The following is a 27762-nucleotide window of genomic DNA, read 5'->3' on the forward strand; positions in this document are numbered from 1 at the left end:
GATGTGGTCTACACTTACTGAACAGGAAGCCATTTTATAAAAACTGTATAGTTCATAGCCTTGTAATTACCATAAGGATGTGACTGGAAATAAACTCAACTATGTTAAAGATTCTTTTCAGAAACACTCATACAGAACTAACTGGAATAATAAAAGTAATATGAAGCTCAGAAATCTACAATATGGTATAAAATATAAAGAAGATGTGTCCAATGTATTACCAGTATCTACTCTATGCAGTAGTCATAAAGTGGTCACAACTATGTTTGCTATAATTTCCAGATTAAAATGTCCAATTCTCTGAGTGCTGAATGGAGGAGGCCATTGGGAGGATGCTGCAACTCCAGAGAGATGACAAGCAATCACCTCTTCAGTATATCATCAACAGCAGCTAGTTCTCTGCTATCTTCAAAATGGCAGCTCTTTCAGAGGTGATTGACTTGCTGTTCGTCAGTAATTTTTTGACAACAAAATGCATAAAATGGGCTCTTTCTGCATTATACCAGGAGTCTAACAATTCAATTAGCTCATTGACAATCACCACCCTTAAGTGATCTATGCATTTTTACTCATATAACATTTCACCCTGACACAATATAAATTTGGTGTCTTACAACATCTGTTGAAGATGCTTCCAAATGACTGCACACAAAATACTGGAATAGCCATGATTAGACAGATTAGTTTTCTCCATCAAGTATTTTAAATTCTCTAGACAACACTTTGAAGTTAAATTCCTGCCTGTGATGTTTTACCACATTAACAACCCTGGATTAAGAAAAGGTCAAGCAGGAATTTAATGTGATTACACTAACCAATACACAAAGGAGTTGAGAGAGACACGTTACTGTTCCGCCAGATGCCCCTTTCATTATTTTCCACAATATATCCTTTTTATTGCATTTTACTCAAATCTATCACTTAAAACATAACTTTCAATTCTCTCAAATGAAAGATTTTTACAAATCGTGATTTTGTTTTAAGTACATTGTACAGCTGGCTTCTTGTCCTTCTTTTAATTTTTTTTTGACATTCCACTGTCCTGCTGTGTAAGGTTCTCTAACTAAAACTTGGAAACCTCAATGTAAATAGAATATGGGAATGCTAGTGATACAATGGTATTCCACCACCACCCCATTACAAACAGTGACAGGTGCCAAATGTAGAGTTCAGTCTTTAGGTAGGTTAGGGTTGTCATATACATATTAATCTACATTATACAGGAATCCCCGCCCCCCCCCCTTGTATTTATGATAACTGATGATTCGTCCAGAGACTCAACTGTACAGTATAATAATATTGTGACGAGAAACTGGTACAAGATTGCTGTCTAGTTACCAGAATGCAAACTGTATTAATAATAAGGTAACCAACTGAAGGGTACCATGATTTGCATAATATTTGTGGTCAAGTAAGCAGCAGAGAAAATAATACAAATGATCAAGAGTTTGGATATTAGCCCACAAAGGTATTTCCAATACATTAATACTTTTCTGAAAACTTTGTATCAAGACAAAAATAACATAAGTCTATTAAAAGTGCAAACATACTTAGATTTTGTTTACAATGGATAAGAAAATTATTGCAGATATTGTAGGACCCTCAAGCATACATATCACAGAGTCAAAATATATTAAAAAAATGAATTACTTGGTTCAGGTGAAGCCATTGTGGACACAATGATTGGTGGTCCTGTACGTCTTGTCACTTTCTGGTTTGCAGTATTCGGCAATCTGTAAGCTGAGCTTGTAGGTACCAGTGTAGATTCCATCTGTGTTCCTGGCTTTCGGAGAATCTGAGGACTACTGTGAGGGCTGTGTGCTGGAGAATGAGCTTGGTTGCGCTCCCTTGTCATTAGTTCAATGGGTACAGTGTAAGTAGTAGAATAGGCAGTTTTGGGACCTGGATTTGGAGTAACCTGTCCAGTATTCATTGCTATTCCAGACTGAGCACTATAGACAGGCCCCGATCGCAGATTTTGCAGCCCAACAGGATTGCTATAGCCTGAGAAGCTTGGAAAATGATTCCCTAATCTTCCAAGCCCAGACGAACAATAGTTTGCAGTTTCCAGGAGATGTTGAGATGGGGCACTAGATGGTCGGCGGTTCAATTCACCAAGCCTGGGTGACATTGGCTGCAATGCTATTGGGAGCTGCTGAACAGCAGAACTATCCATTGTAGGGGCCATTCCTGGTTGGACTCCGTAGTCATTACGCATTAGCTCACTTCTGTGGCTGAAGCTGTTTGAACGTGTTCTTACACGAGCATTGGTATTTTGCAGCTCTTGTCGTAACTGCATGTCTGCTTTGCAATTCTGGACAATCCGTAACAGCAATCGTGCCTGACCCAGATTTGGAGCCACTGACTTAATGTCATTTTCTTCTAACATAGCTAGGCAGCTTGTTGAATCAAAACCTTGTTGCAGCAAGGCAGCAACTGTACTTTCCGAAAGCCCCTCTGAGCGCAACAGTGCCAGAAATTCAGCCTTGTTGTCCTGTCCAGGGAGGTGACCACGAGTTATTATGGTGTTGTCATAGCCATCATAAACTGGCTTTGACACCAAACCATCTCTCTGCAAGCTGTAATCAGACATCATTCTTGCTGCCATTCCTTGTCTAGGAGTGTGATTTAATACACCAGGAGACATCATTCTATCCAAAGTGTTCTCACATCGAGATCCAGTGGCAGGATCAACAACTAAACATGTTGGAGTGATCTGTCGGGCACCTGTGGAATCACTGTACATCTGCTTATTCGCGAGAGATGGTGGCTCTGTTCCGTAACGAGGGAGAGGTGTTTCAGCACCATATCTGGCAGGAGAAGGATCACGGCTACGTGTTTTCTGTCCATCGAGAATCAGCTTACCAGAAGGATCATGGTACATACGATTTATCTCAGGACGGGGAGACCTCCCTTGTGAGTGGTCCCATGACATCCTTCCTCCTGACATCCCATAATTCTGTGGTGATCTGTTAAGCATATGATCCCGATAAAAACGTGCCTCTTCAGATGGCCTAACGCCCAAAGCAGGATCTGGATAGTAATCCTGAGGAGGCACTGAACTGCGTCCAGACATAACGGACTGCTTTTCATAAGAATAAGAGAAATCAGGCACAGAGCTTTTCCTCACAGGTCTGCGGTCATACCGATTGGGGTAAACCTGGTCAAACCCCAAGTCTGAATACATGTAACATTCAGAGTTATGTTCATTTCCCCCTGTCAAGTTGTTGCCATGCACTCTGATGCTATGTGGGTCATCAGAAACAATTTCACCATGGTAGTTTAAGGAATTTGTTCTCCTAGGATTCCTTGCATAGTCACACGCACTGTTGTATTCCCAGTTGTCTTCACAACATCCACTAGCGTCCCAGCTCTGAGAGCGGCCAACAGTTGTATGCTTGCTAGGGACAGGCATTGGAATAAAATGACTTCAGCTTAGTTAAAGAGGCGGGACCTCTGATTACAAAAACATGAAACAAAGCAGACTGGATTCACCTGAGCCCCGCTGGGACTGCAGAACTAAGCAACTGGAGGTTTTCTATTACAAAGTACTGCTTGAATTATTAATCCACAGAAACATCAGTAGAAACAAAACACAACGCACCTTGTTATCAATTCTCATTTCACAGCGCCCGAATGAAAGGTCTTCTTTGTGTGCCTGCTTGCAGATGGAAACGGTAGCTTCCTTTAATCCATACATTTATCCTTTCTTGCTTGGGACACTGCTTTTGTGGGCAATTGGTATGGCAGGATGCACGGATTAAGCACTAAATTAAACCAGTAAAGCCTTTGCTCTTTGTGACATCAATCGAGCTCATTCCAAAGCTCTGCATCGCTCCTTTTTAATGGGACCACCACAATTTGCGGCAAAATTATTTAAATGAATTTTTGCAATATTTCAGAAATGCATCTAAATGTGGAGAGCCGGTGTGTTTTCTGGCAAAAGGGAGGAAGGGTAACAATACAGAGAGAGGGAAAAAAAACTGGAAATCCTTCACTGTCAGCACAATTCAAATCCAGCTTGACAAGATACTAATCCAGTGAATACAGCTGGAAACAAATTGCATGCAAGTGGGAATGTTGACAAAATAGAAATTTTGAACTAAATAAGCAAAGAATTTGAACTGAAAGGATTTCTTTCAATCTTGACCACAGAAATGTTTCTGTGCTCTATTGGTTTAGTTACGCAATCATGGTATTTATTTTATACGCAAAGTCAAATCTAGCAACCTAAATCACGCTGAGTGAAGTTTCAGTGCCACATCATTACTATAAGATGAAAATCCTCTCATCATCTCACAAGGGAAAATTGCCAGAACATAATCTGGAATTTGCAGCATTAAGAGCACAGCAGAGGTCAAACCACTCCAGGAAGGAAACAAAGGCACAGAATTTAACTCTCAAGTGCACAAACTGGTCATGATGAACAGTCCACTGACTAGCTAGGTTTACACAGCCAATCACAAAACAATAATATTTAAACCAGAAAGTAACTGCAAATGATCATTTATTAACTTGACAGTTTTGATTTTCTTTAAAAGGCAATCAATTTTATATCTTGCTTATAACGGTTCAGAAAATATGTTGATGTTATTATTTTTTCAATCAAGGTCCATTAATGAGTATTTCCAATCCAGTCTCTCATTGTTAGATGACATGACAACTCAGATCAAACCTGGCCCTAGAGAAACCCTGCTTCGTACCATACCCCTATCACTGAGGATAGTCTGCATTCTTTGCTCAATAGCTCCTAGGCTATTTAGGTTTAAGGCAATGCTAAGTGTACAGAAGATACTAAGAGGACTCTCGTGGAGCCACTATAGTGCCCCTACCTCTCGGCCAGAAGTGCATCAGAACCAAACCAGGTTGATTAAATATATTTATAGTAGATATTAAGAACTCTTCAACACAGTCCATCATAAACTGCAGAGACTTTACAGTCTTAACAACAAACAATATACTCTGATCCTGAAATACTTGACACGTGCCAACAGTGTTATGTGCATGAGAACACCTGCCAAGTTCCATCTCAATGTACAGGATGGTTATCATCAGACATATGATCTACGCAAGAGAACTTCTTAACAAAAGGTTTCTTTGTACTTGCAAAACTCAATTAAGAGAAACCCCATAAAAGTTAAATCAAATGATCATTTGACAATATCGGCACTGACCCTCGTGCTTCGTGCCTGTCAATTTATGTTAAAGTAAAACACCTAAAGCTATTAACTTCACTGGGTAAGGCTGCTTTCCTGATTTTCTGCTGATACCTACTCAATATTATTAAGTATTCTTTACTCATTAGAAAAATATCTGTCACAGTGAATATCACTAAGATATTAAGCTAATACATTTACTTGTAAATCTTCCACTGCTTGCAAAAGATATTCTAACACAGTGCAGTATCACAAATAGCATACTTTAAGCATTATCTGAAACAACGTAAAACAGACTGCTTTGGAAACAAATAACATAGCTTTAAGGTACTAAGCCATGATAGTGCAAATTAAACCAGTAACTAACCATTCATGAAGATGAAGCAATAATGCAGTTAAAAATAAATTAAGGTGCCAAAGTGTTTAATCAATGTAGTGTTTATGTTCAGGGCTTTTACTTAGGCTGACCAGTGGGTAAATATCAAGATCAATATTTGCAGAAAAACAGAAGTGCCGTTAATTTCAGAATTAAGAAATTAATAATTAATTAACTAAGAAACAGGACTGCTCCAAATGCCACAGGAAATAAATGATAATCCTTTTGATACTGGGAAATGTCATATATGGTCAAGGAGAAACAAAATGTGAACGATTGTGCAAGGTTTAAATTACTATTAATTGTTACTTTGAATAATATACTTACAGTGTTGTTGAATTAAAATGTCTCTTTCCATTTCAGCCAGACTGCCAGCTCAACAGCCGGGAACTAATGGAACTGTCAGTACTGTTGATGTTTGATCTAGAGTAGGTGACTGTCTAGTTTTTTCTCGCCTGGAGTATTGCCACTGACGAAACTTTCTATGATTCTCTGTTGTTGAGATTAAACTCTGCTTATGTACAATGGCCTAGAATTTGACAGCTGCATGCCCAAATAGTAGCAAGTCCAAATGAATCAATGACTAGAATGGAAGAAAATGTGTATGTTTCCTGCAGGACTTAACACAAGGCATAACTGGTACAGACCAAGTATTATTACTTTAAAAGATAATAGTAACAGAAATTTGTAGAATAACCAGGAGTTAAGAGGCTCTATTGTAATTAGCTAGAGTTCCAAAAGATGGTGAACACTGAAATCTGGTAACCACCTAAAGAACAGATAACTGTTCTCACCCAGGTCCATGAACTGGCCATTTCACATGGAACAAGTTTAATGTTCAGAGGTGTAGAAGAGGCCACTGTTCATTCGCACATCTTTGCAGTTGAAAGGAGAACTCGTGAGGTGCACTGCAGTAATTTATGAATGAAGTAAACATACATATTGAATGAGAATGACAACTGAGCAGCCGATTGAAAAAAAAACGTTCAACTGCATAGCAACAAAGTAGAAACAGATCCTCAACCTGCCTGATGCTCCTAAATCTAAGCCCTTATGGTTAAAAATAATCTAGTTGCTCGGGTAGTGGACTAGTGTGATTTATTTTCAATTTGTCAATACTTCTTAATTTTAGTTTATAAACCTCCAACAAAGGCATTCACTTTTTTTTACTGCATCAGACCATGCCAAGATAGATCTCAAATATGTGCTGGGAATTTTTACTGTTCTAATTAATTGACTGTATTTAACAGTTTGTCATAAGTACACATTATAGGCTCCTGGGACTTCAACTCACTGAAACTACCAAACAACAAAAACAATTTGTGATCACAGGGCAAAGTGCTATAATTAAAGAATACAAATAAAACCATTCCATGGTTTGACTATTGCACATAGGTAGTGAACATTTGTAGACATTTGTATAGCAATAAAAAATAGACCACAGATGTTATATGCTCTATTGTAGGAGTACAGTCAATTAAAGGATTTCCCATATTGGTGCACAGATGGGCTGCAAAATACCTCAGCCACACTTTAAATGAACACACAGAGGCAATCAGCACATCAGTATGCAGAACATAATACATACATAATACAGTATGCAGAACATAAGACCTGAAGTAATGGCACGCAGAGGCTTGAATTTCCAATAGTCTTTTAGGGTACATTCCATCGGAACAGCCACCTGCATTCTTCATCCACAGAGAGGTCAGCAATAGACACACAGCAGCCTCAGATGTCATGGCACATCTCCGACTCAATTAGAATACTGCTCTCCACTTCAATGTTGTACTTTGGACTGCACTAGCACCTTGTCATGCAAAGCTGCTACCAGGCCACTTGTCTCCTAGACTGGAACATGGTGTTTCTCAAGGCTCTTACCTTGCTCTCTCAGTGACCACTCACATTGCTTCAACACATATGCTCATGGCGACTTGACTTTGTCTTTTATGCCTGTCCACCTCATTCACAACTTGCAGGCTCATACTACTTCAGCCTTGCCTTGTCTTTTATCACAGATTATGGTTGTCAGCAGTTATCAGTCAAGGGGTAGATATGTTGCTGTATGGTATGGTACTATGTCAATGTCACATCAACAATATGTGCCAAACACACAGAATATTCTTCAACCAAATTGCCATGCTTCAAATCCTGAGGAGAGTAGTGCTTGTCAGCTCAATTAGGGTACCAGTTCAAAAAGTCACTGGAAATTTTCTGACCTCAGTGCAGGAGCTTGGACTTAGTTGGCTTTTTTGGGTTGTTTGTTTAGGGTCTGTATTGTTATCAGCATATCACTCCCTGCATCTGATCAGGGAATGGGCCACATTCTCTCCTGAGGAGAAAGTGAGAACTGCAGATACTGGAGATTAGAGTCGAGAGTGTCGTACTGGAAAAGCACAGCTGGTCAGGCAGCATTCAAGGAGCGGGAGAATCGACATTTCGGGCATAAACCCTTCATCAGGAAGCCAAAACATCGATTCTCCTGCTCATCAGATGCTGCCTGACCTGCTGTGCTTTTCTAGCACTACACTCTCATTCTGTCCTGTACAAAGACAAGATGCTCTACTGAACATTAGGAAAAGAATAGCACTCCCATAGACAAGGTTCTAACAAGGACATTAAGGACAACTAATCTAAATAACCTTATTCTTGTAACTGTAATTACAATTACAGTCAATTGGAGGGATGAGGATGTAAAACAGCAATACATTTATGAATGTATGATTTTATTTCCAATGAAATGCCACTTGGGCCACCTATATACCATTAGATGATTTTATAATTTGGTTCCCATCCACTATACTGTGAAGGGCTCGTTGGCAGCATTTGACCTGGTGTACAGTTGGGCTGTAACAGAAATCCCAGAAGATTCCAGCAGTGACAAGAGTTTCCACCATTGGTGAGCACAAGATATCACAAGCAGAGCGCCAGAGTAATGGGGCATACATAATGAGGTGAGCTGTAGAGACTTGCCTGAGAAAACTCACTTATGGAGAGAAACCTTCCATGAAACTCTCCAAAATTGAAACAGCCTATTTTTGATGAAATCTAGCCCAGAGTCCATGCATCTAATAGGCTCATTCCCTTGAACAATATCACAAGTCATGAATCTACAAACCCAATTTAAAAAAAAACTGAACACATGATAAATATTGAGCTAGACAAAATAAGAAAATCCATTTACTGAGTGTACATTGGCATTAACTAAACATGTAATGTTCAGTAGCTGCAGCTTCAATTCAGCTTAACTTTAATACCTTTCTACTTTTGACATGCCCTGGATACAAAAAAGTTCATATGTCTTCAAACTAAAGCTGGAATATTTGCATGAGAGTAAGACATGGCAACGGTACTGAAATGAAATAATTTTTTCTTTACTTCTATTTATATAGCCATAGAGCTATACAGTACGGAAATAGACCTTACAGTCCAACTCATCATGCCAGACAGTTATCCGAAATTAATCTAGGCCCAATTGCCAGCTTTTGGCCCATATCCCGCTTAAACCCTTCCTATTCATATACCCATCCAGACACCTTTTAAAATGTTGTAATTGGACCAGTCTCCAACACTTCTTCATTCCAAACACGCACCACTCTCTGCAGTAAAAATTTGCCCCTGGGGTCCCTTTTAAATCTTTCCTCTCTCACTCTAAATCTATGCGCTCCAGTTTTGAACTTCCCTACCCTGAGGAAAAGACCTTGACTATTCACCCTATCCATGCCCCTCATGTTTTTATCAACCTCTATAAGATCACCCCTCAGCCTCCAACGCTCAGGAAAAATAGCCCCAGCTTATTCAGCCTCTCCCTATAGCTCAAACCCTTTGGCCCTGGTAACATCCTTGTAAATCTTTTCTGAACCCATTCTGGTTTCACAACATCCTTCCTTTAGCAATGAGACCAGAATTGAACACAATATTCCAAAAGTGGCCTAACCAATGTCCTATACCGCAGCAACACGATCTCCCAACTCCTATATACTCAGTGCTCTGAACAATAAAGGAAAGCATACCAAATGCATAGTCTTCTCATGTAGGTGACTTCTATTGCCTTCAGAAGATACACAAAGCCAACACACCAGGACGCCCCATCATAACAGGCAATGGGACCCTGTGTGAGAACCTCTCTGGCTATGCCAAAGGCATCTTGAAACCCATTGTACAGGAGACTCTCAGTCTCTGTCGCGACAGATTTCTTAGAAAAACTCAGCACCCAAGGACGAGTCGCACTGGGAACATTCCTCGTCACAATGGATGTTTCAGCACTCTACACCAACATGCTCCACAATGACGGCATCACGGAAACATCCTCAGTACTCAATGCCAACAATTGCCAATCTGCAAGCACCATCCTACAACTCATCTGCTTTATCCTCGATCACAGTATTTTCACCTTGGACAACCAATTCTTGATCCAGACACACGGAACAGCCATGGGGAACAAATTTGCACCATGATATGCCAACATTTTCATGTACAGGTTTGAACAAGCCTTCTTCTCTATGCAGGACCTCCAACCAGCACTATATACCAAGTACATTGACGACATTTTCTTCCTCTGGACCCATGGCGAGGAGCCACTGAAACAACTACACAGTGTTATCAACGTGTTTCATCCCACCATTAAACTTAACATGGACTACTCTCGACTATGTCTCATTCTTGGACACATGCATCTCCATCAAGGGTGGGTACCTCAACACCTCACTCTACCACAAACCCACAGATAACCTCACAATGCTACATTTCTCCAGCTTCCACCCGAAACACATTAAAACAGCCATTCCCCATGGACAAGCCCTACGCATACACCGCATCTGTTCAGATGAGGAGGAACATGACAGGCACCTGGAAGTACTCAAGGATGCCCTCATAAGAACAGGGTACGATGCTCAACTCATTGACTACCAGTTCCGACGTGCCACAGCAAGAAATCGTAATAATCTCCTCAGGAGGTAGACACAACCAACAACCGACAGGGTACCCTTGTTAGTCCTGTACTTCCCAGAGGCCGAAAAACTACGCATGTTCTTTGCAGCCTGCAACACATTATCAATGAGGATGAGCACCTCGCCAAGACCTTCCCCATGCCTCCACTTCTTGCATTTAAACATCCACCAAACCTCAAACAGATCATTGCAGCAAACTGCCCGGCTTTCAGGACAACACCACACAACTTTGTCACGGTGGACGCTGCAAAATGTGTAAGAGTATCGACACCATTACATGTGGGGATACCTCCCACCATGTATGTGGCAGTTACTCATGTGACTCAGACAACATTGTCAATCTCATATGCTGCAGGCAAGGATGCCCTAAGGCATGGTACATGGACGAGACTGAGCAGAGGCTACAGCAACAGATGAATGGACACCGCACAACAATCAACAGACAGGAGTGTTCCCTCTCAGTTGGAGAACATTTCAGTGGTCAAGGACAATCAACCTCGGACCTTCGGGTGACCATCCTCCAAGGCAGACTTCAGGACAGGCTGAGCAGAGGCTGATAGCCAGGTTTGGTACCCACGGGGATGGTCTCAACCAGGACCTTGGATTCATGTCACACTACAGGTGACCCCATTGCACTACATACACAAACAGACAGATGCACACACGCACACTCCTACACATCCAAACACTCATGTAGACCCTCTCTCATACGCTCACACATACACTCCCACACTCTAATAGACTTCTACCCCTTTACACGCTCTCTTTCTCACAGACACTCTTAACCCCAGCCCCCCTCTCTCTCTCTCTCTCACACACACACACACACACACACGTTTGTGGGGTGAATTTGCACTTGCGGAACTACTTTGCTCAAAAACTGCATAAATCCATGCAAGATTCTGTAAATCCATTTTTTAGAATAGAATCAGTCTGACCATTGTGGCACAGACAGCATCACACAGGGCACCTCACACCTTAAAGGCATTATCTGGGCTGACATGAATTGTTAAAGTTCACTTGAGAATGTAACTTTTACATGTTCTGCGATTTACATCTGAAAGAAATGAAACAAATATGTTCATTCTAAAAGATGAGAGACTTAACAAACAATTCAGGTGTTTTTCAATATACAATTTCAGTTATATCACACTGTAAACCTTTGCTATAAATTCTGTGTCTTACAATCTTAAACTTCACAACCACCTGAAGGAGCAGCGCTCCAAAATCGAATGCTTCCAAACCTGTTGGAGTATAACCTGGTGTTGTGAGATTTTTTAACTTTGTCTACCCCAGTTCAACACTGGCATCTCCAAATGATGCAAACCAAATGCCTGCCTCATTATCCTGTTTACCTGTGACCCCACTTTCAAGGAACTATGAACCTGCACCCAAAGGTCTCTTTGTTCAGCAACACTTCCCAGGACCTTACCATTAAGTGTGAGAGTCCTGCCCTTATTTGCCTTTCAAAAATGCAGCACCTCACTTTTATCTAAATTAAACTCCATCTGCCACTCCTCGGCCCATTGGCCCAGCTGATCAAGACCCCATTGTAGTCTGAGGTATCTTTCTTTGCTGTCCACTACGCCTCTGATTTTGTTTTCATCTGCAAACTTACTAACCATAACTCCTATGTTCACATGCAAATCATCTACATGGACCCAGCACCAACCCTTGCAGCACACTGCTGGTCACAGGTCACCAGTCCATCTTGAAATAAGGATTACTTTAGGTAAGATTCATTCATTATTACCATGTAGACGTGGCAAGCAATACCACATTTATCATGCATTTCTAATTCTCCAGAGAAGGTCATAACTTGGAGATGCCAGTGTTGGACTGGGGTGTACAAAGTTAAAAATCACACAACACCAGGTTATAGTCCAACAGGTTTAATTGGAAGCACTAGCTTTCAGAGCGACGCTCCATTACCACCTGATGAAGGAGCGCAGCTCTGAAAGCTAGAGTGCTTCCAATTAAACCTGTTGGAGTATAACCTGGTGATGTATGATCTTTAACTCCAGAGAAGGTGGCAGTGATAAAGGCCCTGATGGCGTTTAAGAGCCAATGAGCTACGTGTGCAATGTGAATCTCTAAAAACCCAAGCTATTAAGGAAAGTAGGCTTTCATCCCTGAAGGGGATTAATGAATCAGGCAGCTTGCTTGGCCACTTTTAACATAGTGCCAGCTTTTCATTTTAAATTTTAAAAGAAAATTGGTTCAAATTCTCTAAGTACCACGGTTGGATTTAAATTCATGCTCTGGAATTATTAAACCAGTCTCTATTATTGCAGCAACATAGCCACTATGCAACCTTTCCTATATTGTAACGTGCAGGCATGTTGGTGGCTAATCCTTTTTATTGGCCACACAGTGACACTCACTGATATCACATTCCCAGAGACAGTTCACTGGTTGGGTGGAGAGCAAAGCGACTACGAGCAATCACAGCGTGGACACCACAAATGGTGGTTGACAGTTGATTGAAAATTTAACACAGCCGTTGTGATTATTTTGCAAAATGAAGCTCGAAACAGTCATCAGACCCTTTGCTCAAGTAAGCATAAGGTTTAATGGTTCTCCATAGGCCCCTGGTACATTTTGTAACAATTTTTGATCCAAAGCAGGACAGAAAGAAAGACAGAAATTCTTTAAACTGTTCAAGACAATTGAAGATTCTCGAGACAATGTTTGAAGGGATCGTTAAATATTTACGATTTATCCCTTTATAATTGATGCAATTGTCTCAGATGAGTACTTGTCCATGCACTCCAGTGACCTTTGACCTAGAAGCTAACCAACAGGAAAGAAGGTTTAACAAGAGGCTGCGTGGTTGGTAGACACAATGGAGCATGCCCGACAGAGAGGGGAGCTGGAGGGTGAAGACAATAGAGACAAATAGATGCTGCAGTAGGGCACAGTCACCGACATCTTGAAGTATTTGGGAATAATCTAAGCTCTTCATAGAAAGATCAGTTTTCTATGTAGCAAAGCAAAGAATAATCGAAATCTAGGAGGTCTTGTGGAAACAATGTAAAACCAAAACAAAAGGGTTGAATCCTAAAAACAAAGGTGGATTGCTCAGCCATGTAAAAGAGCTGGGAATTTGTATTAAAATGCTAGATCATGAACTGGATACTGTTTGTTGGTTGACTGAAAAAGAATTCTGGAGAACAATGCCATTAGGACTAAGGTGAGCCAAGTAACAGCAAGGTTTCATAGATGTCAGTCTTGTCTGGTACCTTGAGTGAAATACAACTGCCAATAGTGAAATTGATTACCTGGGCAAATGAAAGATCCTGCATACCAGAGTCCAAGTTGGGAAGATTGGGCGATTGCTCACGATGCAACATTTGTGCGGGCAGTTGGGTAACATACTTGCATTATCGCATGATCCGCCTTTATGATTGACTTTTGTTTCCAAAAGGAATTTGTTTCCATTTGGAATATTTGGCTGTGTAAACGCTACAAGAAGTGAAATCTTCTCTGTAATTTCTTCTATTGGAGGTCACTCAGTAAATTTAGTCGTTTGGTTTATTGCTTCTGCATGGGGCTAGAACATTTCACAGTGACTTACCAATATGTTGTAATGCACATTTCTGCCATAGAATCGGTGTGCACATGCCACCCTTCGTAAGACACACATGGATGCCTATCCTTCAGTTGGAAGAAAGGAACAACATACATGCACTTCTAGGCAAAACAATGTATTTCACTCATTGTAAAATGTACTCAAATGTTAATGCATCCCATTAATTAAATTTTTATTAAATTTCTCTATAACTTTTGATCTGCTTAAAAGATGTTCTCCGCTTTAGTTCAAATTGGTTAATCGTGGAGATTCCCAATTAGATTAGATTAGATTACTTAAAGTGTGGAAACAGGCCCTTCGGCCCAACAAGTCCACACCGCCCCGCCGAAGCACAACCCACCCATACCCCCACACTTACCCCATACCTAACACTACGGGCAATTTAGCATGGCCAATTCACCTGACCTGCACATCTTTGGACTGTGGGAGGAAACCGGAGCACCCGGAGGAAACCCACGCAGACACAGGGAGAACGTGCAAACTCCACACAGTCAGTCAGTCGCCCGAGGCGGGAATTGAACCCAGGTCTCTGGCGCTATGAGGCAGCAGTGCTAACCACTGTGCCATCGTGCCGCCCACTCTTACTTAAATGTTGTTGTGGTTCTGTTCGCCGAGCTAAAAGTTTTTGTTGCAAACGTTTCGTCCCCTGGCTAGGCGACATCATCAGTGCTTGGGAGCCTCCTGTGAAGCGCTTCTTTGATGTTTCCTCCGGTATTTATAGTGGTCTGTCCCTGCCGCTTCCGGTTGTCAGTTTCAGCTGTCCGCTGTAGTGGTTGGTATATTGGGTCCAGGTCGATGTGTTTGTTGATGGAGTTTGTGGATGAATGCCATGCCTCTAGGAATTCCCTGGCTGTTCTCGAGGCATTCCTAGAGGCATGGCATTCATCCACAAACTCCATCAACAAACACATCGATCTGGACCCAATATACCAACCACTACAGCGGACAGCTGAAACTGACAACCGGAAGCAGCAGGGACAGACCACTATAAACACCGGAGGAAACATCAAAGAAGCGCTTCGCAGGAGGCTCCCAAGCACTGATGATGTCGCCTAGCCAGGGGACTAAACGTTTGCAACAAAAACTTCCAGCTCGGCGAACAGAACCACAACAACGAGCACCCGAGCTACAAATCTTCGCACAAACTTTGATTACTTAAATGTTTTGAGTGGATCTGCCTCCATTACCCTTTGGGCAATACATTCCATATTTCTACCACATTCTGGTGGAAAAAAATACTTTTCCTCAGATCCCCCCTAAATCACTTATTCCTCATCTTAAACTAATATTCTCTGGTCTTAGACATTCCTACCATGGGGAATAGATTTGCACACAGTCTACCCTGCCTATGCCTCCCATAACTTTGTATGCCTCAATCAAACCCCCCCCCCCCCCCCAGCTGGCTCTGCTTCATGGAAAATAAACCTAGCCTATCCACTCTCTCCTCATAACTGAAACGTTTCATCTCACACAATATCCTGGTGAGTCTCCTCTGCACCCTCCCCAATGTAATCACATCCTCCCGAGAGTGCAGCGGTCAGAACTGCACAGTGTTCCATCTGTAGCCTAAACAATGGTCTATAAAGCTGCAGCAAGATTTCCCTGCTCCTTTATTCTATATCAAGTTAGCAAAGGAAAGCATCCCATATGCCTTCTTCATCACCCTATGTACTTGTACTGACACCTTCAGGGATCTATGGACTGGTGCAATAGGTTCGTTTGTTTCTCAGTTTCTCAATGAATTGATCTACCATTCATTGTATATACCCTTCTCTTAATAGGCCTCCCAAAATGCATCATGATTAATCACTTATCAGGATTAAATTCAATCTGCGATCACTCTGCCCAATTTAGTAGCCAATCAATATCAGACTGTAGCCCAAGACCATCTTCCGCACTATCAACACCACCACCAATGTTTGTGTCATCTGCAAAATTATTAATTTTACTCTCCACTTTCACATCCAAGTCATTAATGTACAAAACAAACAACAAGGGTACTAGCATCAACCCTTCTAGTACACTGGTGGTCACAGGCTTTCAATTACAGGAAGAACCCACAATAATCACGCTTTGCCTCCGATTTGTATGCAAATTTTGAATTCAGTTTGCCAACTTGCCTTGGGTCCCATGGGCTTTTAGCTTTTGGACCAGAGTTCCATGTAGGACATTATCAAAGGTTTTAATAAAGTCCATGTAAATCACATCAACTGCACTACCTTAATCAATATATTAGTCACCTTTTCAAAAAAATCCAACTAAATTAGCAAGACAGGATCTCCATTCAACAAATCTGTGCTGATTATTACCTGATTAATCCATGTCTTTCTAAATATTGATTAATCCTGTCCCTCACAATTTTTTCCAATTATTTTCTTACTACTGATGTCAGACTAACTGGTCTGTAATTACTCAGCCTATCCTTGCTGCCCTTCTTGACCAAATGAATCACATTTTCCTCCAATCATTTGGCACTTCTCCTGTGTCCAAAGTATTAAATATCTCTGTGAACCCCAGAAACTCTCCTCCCTTGCCTCCCACAGCAGTCTGGGATTCATTTCATCATTATCTTTAGATTTATGCCTGTTACTATTCAGGTAATTAGATATCAACAGATTGAAGAAAATTCAAATATTTAGTTAATACTTTCATGTTCTTGAAAAATCTCAGATGCTTCTAGGTTCAATAAATCACATTATATTAGTGTTCACTATCATTATGTGGAACATTGCAGCAACTAACCAAAAACAGTAGGATTCTGCAAACACAAATGAGATAAAAAGATGTGTATTGTTTTGGTGCTGTTGAGGGCACTCAAAGAACTTTCTGATCTTCTTTCAACAATTACACTCATCTGATCTGTCTCTAGTCCCCCCCTCATCAATTTAGTAGACAGTTTAATTAACCTGTATTGCACAATCTCACTGTCAGAAATCTACATCCAAACTGATCTCAAATGGGATTAAATACTTAAGACAACAAATGGAAGACTTCATGTACTGTCTTCTCAAGCATCACAATGCACGATAAACTGGTCAAATTCAGTTTGTTTAATAGATACCTTTAAATCCATCAGTGAACAGGTTAAATCAGATGAATAAGGTCAAAAGCATTCAAAATCCAGCACTAAAACCGATCCTCGGTGACGTGTACCAAATCGACTCTAACACAAACAAACAACTGAATGTGTTCCTTTGTTGCCAATTGAAAAGGCTCTGCCTAGACTTTGCGATAAAACTCTTGAATTCCACTTTCCATTCCCACTATCTCTTGCCACAACTGCACGTAAAAGCAATTGTGCAAAGAAATTAAGGAGAAAAACATCATCCTGAAAATAAGTTAGTAAAAACTCACTTATTTAATTTTATAAAGTATAGAAATAACTGAGAATTTAATCAAGTCAACCCAACAACGTGATCAACGGAAAGTGAAATGTTTATAACTCTGAAATTCTTTTTGTTTTACACTATTTTTATCTTAATGGTCATCCATAACAATGTTATTCATTATGACTATGGAGATCCCAAGTATCCAAACATCTAATTTCTGAATGATGTATTTAGAATCATGATTTCACACAGTGATGCCATTTTAATGATCCAACATTTCCTGTATTTATGAATGGTCCTTTATATTGTCCAACACTGTGCTCTGCCTTACGTGCAAATTGACTCGCAATCGGGACTTCAGAGTGGAACCAGTTCACAACCAAGGGACTGCCTGGGCTTACTTTATTTGCATCATCATCTCAATTCAGCACCTGCTGCCAAGACGACTTTACAATAACCAATACGCAATGCATGTAAGGGGCAGATGTTTAACAGAAAGACAACACCCTGACTCAGAACGTTCCTTCAATACAAATTGAAATGACAATCTTGGTCTCGTGTATTGTACAATGTAGTGGTTGTTAAAAAAAAAATCTGAAGCTGTATTGTTCCATCCAATTTGATGTGTTATGGACTAGACTAGACCACTCAAAACATTCTTAAGCAGGCAGCCCTAGACCTAACTTTGCACTTTGTTTCGCTAAGTGTACAGTGAAAATTACCCAGAATAAGATAGCTAGGTTGACTACTAGATTTTAAAACAGACCAAAAGTTTATTCACACAATGAAATACAAAGAACAGAACAAAGAACCCTTACAGAACTCAACCTATCCAGCTCAACTTAATTATGCTGTTCTGAATCAGTCCCAATAAGCAAACTCCCTTTAAAAAAACAGTATAAATGGAACAACATGCTTACAGATTGAAGTTGAAGGGCAGAAAAGAGAGAGAGTTTCCATACAGCTCTCTGTTGAACTTCCCAGTTCAGGACCAAACTAAAAACTGCTCAGTTCAGCTAAAGAGCTGACCACTCCCCTTTCATTACACAGGCTATTGCTAAAACATGGCCACCCTGGCCTGTAGTCTCATCTGTTCACATATAAACAAAAGGCCTCTCAAAATCCTTTTCATCTCTGTACCAGATCAGACTGATCGAAACCTGGCCTGGTTTATTGCCCCTCTGAAAAACATCAAGGACAGACACTGCCACTATTTTTAAAATCTAAATAAAATTTCTAGAGAAACTCAGCAGGTCTGGCAGCATATGTGCAGAGAAAACAAAATTAACAGAGTCCAACGACCCTTCTTCAAAACATTCTGAAAAAGGGTCACTGGTCTTGAAACGTTAACTCTGCTTTCTCTCCATAGATGCTGCTAGACCCACCGAGTTTCTTCAATAATTTGTTTTTGTTTGTTTCAGAGCGCCAGTATCCACAATTCTTTCTTTCCATACATTATTGTATCCATGTCTCTGTCCAATTTTGCTTTCTGATCAACATCTAATTCACCAGTAATTCTGAAGTTCAAAGTTGGCAAGTGAAGTTGAGTACATGTGTGCACTGCTCTGCTACCAATTCCATCCCACAATATAGATAGGGTAACCAGTGGCCCTAACAGAAACATACACACCATTATTCACACTCACTCACTATACTGTTGCACAAAGGTTGGCATTACTGTTATAGAAATGTATCACAACGACAGCTTTAGCTTTGGAGTCTTTCAAGAGCCTTTAAGACTGTCTACGTTGTACCAGATAGGTTTCACCTAGTCTACATTTACAACCTGGGAGCTGGAAATAACACTGCACATTATTGCAGAAAAAAAACCATCTGTCTGCAGTTAAAAACTATTGGGCACAGATTTCTTGATATTGAAACAGCCCCCAGCATAGAATGACCAAACCAAAATCTCACCCTATGTTTGCACAGAATAAAACTTGGGACTATGCTGAAGTTATCTTTCAAATCTGTGTAAATGCAAGCGCGTGTCAGGGTATTAAAAGGGAAATTTACTGAGAAGGCAAACACTTAGTTGAATAGTAATATTAAGTACTAAATGCAATTGAAATGCTTTGGAAAATTATCTGCACAGATAAGTGAATTTTGCTCTGATCATATTACTTAAGCAGCATTATGTGAAATGAGTTCATCTTGAATCTAATCAACACACCAAACACCAACACACAAAGATTTAACCAAGATGTAAGGGAGGGGGAGGAAAGAAGTCTCATAAGCTCCTTAAAACTGTTGTCATAACTCAGATTTGTCACATAATAGCCCCAGCAAGTTTCTGGGTGGTTTCCTGAGAATGACATATTATGCTGCTGGGCATTGAATTTCATTAGTGTGTCGTAGCAGAGAAACAGATTTTGCATCACATAATCACTTACAAAACTGTGTTATTATACACAGGCTGCTTCTGCTTTTAAGATTCAGTCTTAATCATGATTAAACACCTATTAATGGAACCTAGGTTAAGCAGTCACCTGTCTTATGCAGACAATTGTTATTAGACTAGGAAGTGAAATCCAAGGACTTTACAAAACAGTGTACTAAGTACGACAAAACAGAATATCTAATAATATAGAATATCCTACAAGGCACAATATTGTACTGTATCCTACTATATTTATTTAATCCACAAAAGGCATGCAAGGAAAACTTTGTGAAATTAGTGGTACCATATAGTCATGGTAGTTAGTGGTAGGGTTCCAGGCTCGAGAGGCCAGTTCCATCACATTTTGTGTGGTAGCATGATCATGTGTCACTGTTGAAAACACCTGTCCTCAAGTCGTAGTAAGAGAATATGATCATGGTTGATTTTCAACCTCAACTCCACCTTCCTGCATATGTCTGTTTTCTGTGATACCGAGAAATCTGTCAATCACAGCCTTAAAGTTATTCATCCAAGGAGCATCCACAACCCTCTGTTTGCAAATTCCAAAAACTGAAAACATTTTGACTGATGTAATTTCTCCTCAACTTAATCATAAGTGATTGGACCCTATTCTGAAATTGTGCCCTATATATTAAATTTCTCAGTGAACGCAACAATCTCTTCATACCTATCCTGTCAAGCCCTTCATATTTTTGTACATTTAAATGAGATTGCCTCTCATTCTTCTAAATTCCACAGAATAAAGAGCCCATTTACTCAGCCTCTCATGACAGGGCAACCTTCTCAACACTAGGATCAATTAGGTAAGCCTTTGCTGTGCCACCTCAAATGCAAGTATATCCTCTCTTAAGGAAACCAAATCTGCATATTATATTCCAGTTGAGGTCTCACCGAAACCCTGCATTCCATTGAGACTGCAGCTGTAGCAACTGGTAGCAGATTTAAGGGTGAGCCCCTTGGAGTGAAGCAATGACAAGTGCATTCTTCTTCACAGAAGTCCTAAAGTAGAGAATTGCTGAACACATTGGGTGGATATGGTCAGCTAAGAACCTATCTTCCCCTCGTCCCTCACTCAGCAGTTTGTTCTAAGCTGTACTGCCACTGTCCCTTCTCCCCATCATGCTGTAGATGAAAGAACTCTAGGGAAGGTGAAGACCGAGTGGTATTATCACTGGACTATTAATCCAGAGACCTAGATAACGTTCTGGCGACCCAGGTTCAAACCCCGCCACAGCAGATGGTGGAATTTGAATTCAATAAATATCTGGAATTAAGAATCTAACATTGACCACAAATCCATTGCCAATTGTCAGGAAAAACCCTTCTGGTTCACTAATGCCCTTTAGGGAAAGACACTGCCATCCTTACTTGGTTGGGCCTACATGTGAATCCAGACCCACAGCAATGTAGTTGACTCTTAACTGCCCTCTGGCAATTAGGGATGGGTAATAAATGCTGCCTAGACAGCGACATTCTTATCTCGTGAATCAATAAACAGAAACAAACTGCATTTTACTGCACTTAAGTTTTGAAACAAGTGACTTGCAAAGAATTGCTGAAGTTGGACCAAGTCCTGTAGCACACACCACACCATTCCCTTCAGACTTCAGTAACATAAGACAACTCTGAAATCTACTAATCCTGAAAGTAGAAAATGATCCCTTTCAACAGGACTTGTTGGAGCTTCTTGCTCCTGCTGAGCACGCATTCAGCTCCACAAGATTAACAGAGGATACTAACGGCTGCATTGAACCCCAAAATGGCAGGGCTGATATTGACTCTGCCACATGTTCACAACCTCTGTGTATACATATGGTGTCTTACACCAGGCAGTCACAAGTACCTTGAACTCCAATTTGAAGACAAAATAGCACTTATAACATTAACAAACCAGGTATTGCAGAACCAAATTTCATGGCCACAGACATTGATATATTCAAACAAGTGGGCCCTATATAACATGTCAGATTACTGAGGAGTCAAATCTAAAATTTAACTCTCCAGAAGTGAGAGAATTGTGAACTCTCCAGATCTCAGCTATTGATCGCAATCATCAATTTATAATCAACAAGTAGCTAATGCAGAATTACTGTAAGATAATGGAACTGACTTTGTAAACTGTTACTTAATCAATTAACCATATGTACTAATTGCTTGGCGTACTCAATGTTAGTGCACCGCTAAGATTCAAAAGCTAATAAGTAATTAATAGCTCATCTTGCTTCTTCCATAATTGGCACAAAAAGTTTCATCAATTTTCTCAGTAAATTTGGAATTCCAATCAAGGCCTGCAAAAGTATAGATGCTAATATAATTCAAACAGGTTGATGTTCAATAGTTCAGAAATCCAATTAATTCCTAGCGTTAACCATGTGGTAAACCCCAGATATTTCCTTGACAAGTTGTTAATATAGCAATGTTAAGGATATATCTAGTGCCTGTAATGAAGTATTCTTTTGAAGAGTTTTCACATTCCCATTATGATCATAAGAAGAAAATGCTAAAATTTATGATGAAAGAATTGTAATAAATGTTCAAGGCAACTTAGTGCATGACTTTCAAGCGATGGCATTCCCCTGATGTTTCTCAGGTACTCTTCACTAAACCGTTCCATATATGAAATGATATGGCAAAATTCTTCATAAACTGTTGGGTAGATATTCTAAAAATTCCCTCTTGTCAGGACCAGGAAGAGAATACATGGGTCAAGGTGTTTCTCCAGTTTCTGGGTTCGTCAGTCAAGAATAACATATTTCATACATTTTGCATCAGAAGTGTGTACATGTGCCAAAAATTCTCGTTCAGACCTTCGAGAGGCCTTGAAGCACCAAAAGATCCAACTGCAGCACCACCAATTGGACCTTCCCATTTGTGAATCTCGGTTGTCAGAATTGCTTACATAACTACACTGAAGACAAAAGTACTTCTCCGAAAAGCATTTCTGAGAGGTTGTGCGAGGCACTGAATAACCCAATACACAAAATGCAACCAGGGCTACAGAGTTGAATGTGGAAGTCATAAAGGGCCACATCATTGAGGGAGGAGATAGAGAAGGGACACAACATCAAGAGACAAGTTCAGGAAGAACCCTTGTGGAGATAAAGTGAACTTAGATACACTGGGTACCTTATCTTGCCTTGTGCTCTGGGTTTAGAGTCAAGAAAGCATCTAATGCCCAACAGAAGCAGAGTGGTACATGACAGAAAAAGGGAGGAGCTGTGGCATCTTGTGCGGTTGACTTGACCAATGATTGCTATTGTGCTGGAAGAGAGTCCAGGACCCTCAATTTGAGAAAGAGCCCTGGTGCTCTGCACGTTTTGCATACACACCTTCTGGCACAGATCTGTGTGTGATCTGAACAGTGTGTAAAACTAGGAATTTTAAAAGTTCCTCAGAGAAGACTTGAGAGATTGGTCAGCCATGAGCCCTACTTAAGGAACACGCAAACTACTGTACTTGAGACAGGATACTGGAGTTATTTGCAACATCAGTGGGTCAGACCTGCTTTCAAAGAGGACAGGGAGGAGTAGTAACAGGTGTGGGAGAGCAGCAGGAAGAGAAGTACAAGAAAAGGAAGATAATTCCAATTCATGCATGAGCATCCACCCACTGTCAAATTCAACTCTAAACCATGATGATGACACTAATCTTGTTAGAGTTACTGTGCATATAAATCCAAAAAGAGGTTTAGTATGGTTACAAATAAAAGTCAATAATGACATCTCACTATCCAAAGGTATAGCCATGTCATTGAAATGCCTGTTTCTGGTGGTCAAAGTTGATACTTCATGTTATGCGAAATTTAAGACTGAAGTTCAGATTAAAGTTTAGTTTCAATTTTCTGATTTACAACAAATCTGAATTTTTGTTGGAACATTCCTGCAGATTATGACAACTCGTATAATGTTAGTTTGAAACATATTTGACTTTTAAACAAAATCTGCAATGCACTCACTGAGTTGCACAAATATATATCAACAACTTTGAAAGTAAGCCAGGTCAGTGTATAGACAAAGTAATCAATATTCAATTCACCTACTTCCAACAAAACCAGTTTCAGGACAACGAAAAGCAAATTAAAAAAGGCAGTGCCAGAAAATTTGAAATGAAAACAGAAAATGCTGGAAACACGCAGCTTCTAGAGAGAGAACAGAAAATCTTATTTTTAAAAAAGAAAATCCATTCATGGAATGCGTACACTGCTGGAAAGGCCAGCATTTACTATCCATCACTTGAGGTGGTGGCGGTGACCCAGAATCACTGTAGTTTATGTGGTGTTGGTGTATCCACATTGCTGTCAGGAGGGAGGACTTCAGGTGCAGACAGATTCCAGCATTTTGTCTTCACTGATAATTCTTGATGCATTGTTATCAATAAATTCTACAAATAAAAGTAACATGTAATACACAAGTAATTCACTATGATATTGGAAATGTACTGGAAGGCATTAGGAGTCTAATAATTTTTTTTAAAATCCTAAGTTTTGTGTTATATTCTGCCAATATTTTAATTTTGTACGACACTACACTGTTGTATTTCTTTGTGTTATATAATGCATATATTTCCAATACATCATTGGTAATTTATACATGATTTCCACACCAGTTTCAATTATGTGTTAATAGTGATATTTGTAAATCTATTTTTAAATGTATTAAAATAATGCATTATTAGTATTTTTCTTAAATTTAGAGAGTATCCTACTATCCCCAAGTAAGCAGTGCTCAATTGGCACTAAACTCAATGACCTTAAGATTCACCAGTATCATAAACTTTGTGACTGGAGGTTTACTGCAACAAAACCTTGAGATCTGATAGGAGTAAGAATATCAGAGCCTTTTTCAATTTTGAATGCGAGAGTAAAGGGAATGACATCTCAGTTCATTTGATTCTTAAACATTATTCATGCAACTGCATTAATGTAAAATTTCAGCAGACATTTTCAAATTTTAAAAACCGTATTACAATAAATTAAACACTTTAATATACACAATTAATATGTTCACAAGAATCTGCATATTTAATAACTGTACACATTTTAAACTCATTTGTAATGTCTTTGTATATTCAAATTGTTCCCAAAACACCCATTTCCAAGTTCATTAAACCAATAGTAAATCAAATTCTAAAATTATCAGACCTTCAAATATTTTTAATCAGAAGCCCTGCTATCCACTCTTCCTTCAAAACTTGAAATTAAAATTTCAAATAATTTGCAGTGATTCACAGATATAACTACTATGGGGTAACATTTCAATCAAGTGAACAGTGCCACATTCTCTGAAGTCAGCTTCATTAGTTAACATTTTGTTCTGTTCTGTAGCATCTCCAATTGAATGGTGGAAACCTACAAATATTGACAACTTCAACATAAGCATTAATATCTATTCAAAAGGGACATCAGTCTTGGATTTAAAAGCATCTCTTATGCCATTCTGCTCAAATGCAGGCAATTTTTAGGTCTGTATTTCTACCACTTACTATAAATAGAGGAATTTTTTTTAAAAAACACAAGCCTTGGATGTTTTAGACTTGATGTAGATCTCATATTACATTATTCTTTTATTTTGAAAGCTAAGGTAGTGTCAGGTTATGGCTAGGGTTATGGTTATTGGGGGGTACACAATAATCATGAGCTGTTCTCATCTCATAAAGAGTGATACTTTGTTCTTGTTTCTGATTGTCCTCAATCTGAAATGTGAGTACATACCTCTCCTTGCTGCTGCTTTGCCTGCCAGACTGCCACGTTCCTCTGTAGGCCGCTGCTGGTTTCCCCACCAAGCCCCCGCTTTAAAAAATAACAAGAACATAAGGCTCCTACAGTTTGACAATACACGTTTTACAATGTAATTAAGGGCGAGGGGATGCAGTGTTTTTTTTAAAAACGGTTTAATTTCTAGCTTGTTATATACAAATACACAAATCCACGATCATGCAAATTCTCACATGCTGCAGTTGTAACTTTTGTAAAGCACCAACACTTTATCTTAAATGATCTTCAATACAGCACAATCAAGTAGGCATTCAGTTTAGGCTCAAGAGAATATCACATAACAAGAATGTGAAAGCATAGAATGGCAATTCTAATTCATGTATCTTGAGTGCATTTGTTCAAATAAAGAGCTTTCAATATAAATTGGATTTAAACATTTCATTTTTCTATGATAATTATCAAAAATAGTTATTGAAAACATGTTAATCAAGCCATTCGAGTACAGACAAAGCACTGGGGTTTATTTCATCCGAATAGTATTCAATGAAGCCATATTATACTTATATAGAACCTGGGTTAGTCAACAGTGCAGAAATATATAAGCGCTGAATAAAGTGCATAAAAAATGTATCAGGATGATACCAGAACTGACAGGATACAACTATCAATAAAGTTTGAATAGACTTGAACACTTTTATTTTGATAAGACTGAGGCCTGACCTGATTGCAATGTTTAAAATTATGAAGGGAATTGATAGCACAGCAACAGAGAACATGCTTCCATTTATAAGGGAATTCAAAACTAAGATAATATACAAACATAACATAGTTACTAATAAATCTCATAAGTGATTTAAGAGAATTCAATTCAAAATTCACTTAGGTAGTGGTGAAAATATGGAACTTCCCTAAAGCAGGTAATAACACCAATATATTTAAGGGGAAACAGGATTTGCACACAAGGAAAGAAGGAACAGGAGCATACTTCGGTAGAGTTGGAAGGAAATAGAGTGGAAAGAGACTTGGGTGACAATATAAACATTGACAGAAACAGTAGTGTGTTTCTGTTCTGCAAATTCGAAGCATCATTGATACAAAAAGATTCTGCAGCACCTAAACAGCACAGTGCTGAAGATGACTTTTACTAAAAACCTGTCGATGTTCCATGCAAATCTTTTTGAAGCACATCTATTGACACTGTGCAGACACGCACAAGTTTGCAAGCAGCAGAAAGCAGCAGACCTATGAAACAGGATGGACTGAAAGATCAGATGTGAGCCCAGTTCCTCTTGGTCAGGCAGTTTTACAGCATTAAGTAGCTCAGGGAGAGACATGCACTCCCATCCAGGAGGAGGGACCATCTCAGAGAATGATGGCTAGCAGTGCTCTAACCTCGGCAGCACCAGAGTTCCCAACAAGGACCATCAATGGGATGCAGATAACGTACAATGCAATCTTCTGCTGTGCATGTGGGGGGAGTTTGTATGGTGCACAAACAGGAGACATCAGTCACCCATTCCCTCAGACAGAAAGAGGCCCATAAGCAGCCACTAATTTGCAACTTCATGGAGTCAACTGTCCCTCCCTCATGCACTAAAATACAGATTGGGAATATAAGTCAAATATATAGGCACAGAACAACTGCCAATTTTATAAGCCACCATACTTGCTGGTCCACTCCAGGGATACCTGCAAAGTTTTACCTGATGCATTTTTGAAACAGGAGGCAATCACTAAAACCGCCCTCTTCTCAGAGATTACCTATACCCTTCAGTTTCATTTCTTTTCTCTCCAACAATACGCTTGTCGCTTGATCCCTTTGAGATAGTGGTTTCAGTTGCCCTCGCTGTGCCTCAACTACGTCTCTAGCTTTCCTGTTTTCTTCTAACTTCTTCATATTTAATTACGGAAGGATTTGTTTCAATCAATTTTGGCAATTCACTGCAGAGGATAGATGGAAAAAGACAATTCCTCAAAGGACTTAAGTACTTCACAGTCAAGGGATTATTGATGAAGTGCAGTCATTGTTATTATTCAGACAGTTCCATAGCCAGCCCAGTTATTTTAGGACGTGTACCATTTTTAGTCTATCCTTACCTCAACTCTTTCAATAAAAAGCCCAGCATGGCAAAGAGCAATTGATTGAATGAACCAGGATATGGATACCATCAATGAACTGTGAACCACTCACAATAATGGGAGGTTGAGAAAGGGCTCGCAGTCCACCCCAGGGAGGAACAGTGAAA

The 27762-nt window shown here is 39.7% G+C and overlaps 1 protein-coding gene across 7 annotated transcripts in view; it reads right to left on the reverse strand.

Moving 5' to 3' along the window:
* The window catches only part of LOC122546872 (C-terminal-binding protein 2), a 293229-nt gene that overhangs the window by 130734 nt on the left and 134733 nt on the right, over nt 1-27762 (reverse strand). For 4 of the 7 annotated variants that reach the window (XM_087998941.1, XM_087998942.1, XM_087998940.1 and 1 more), the window contains one exon: nt 25514-25591. The exons of 1 other annotated variant lie outside the window; for it this stretch is intronic. In XM_087998941.1, coding sequence (XP_087855067.1) covers nt 25514-25591 — 78 coding nt within the window. Of the gene's footprint in view, nt 1-1650; nt 3416-3604; nt 3863-25513; nt 25592-27762 lie in introns of those variants that run through there. 2 more of the 7 variants (XM_087998939.1, XM_087998937.1) reach the window with 2 other exon arrangements.

Source organism: Chiloscyllium plagiosum, unplaced genomic scaffold, assembly GCF_037043375.1.
Source record: "Chiloscyllium plagiosum isolate Xiang-an unplaced genomic scaffold, Cpla_swu_hap1 HiC_scaffold_22, whole genome shotgun sequence".
In the NCBI taxonomy this organism is placed as follows: Eukaryota; Metazoa; Chordata; class Chondrichthyes; order Orectolobiformes; family Hemiscylliidae; genus Chiloscyllium; species Chiloscyllium plagiosum.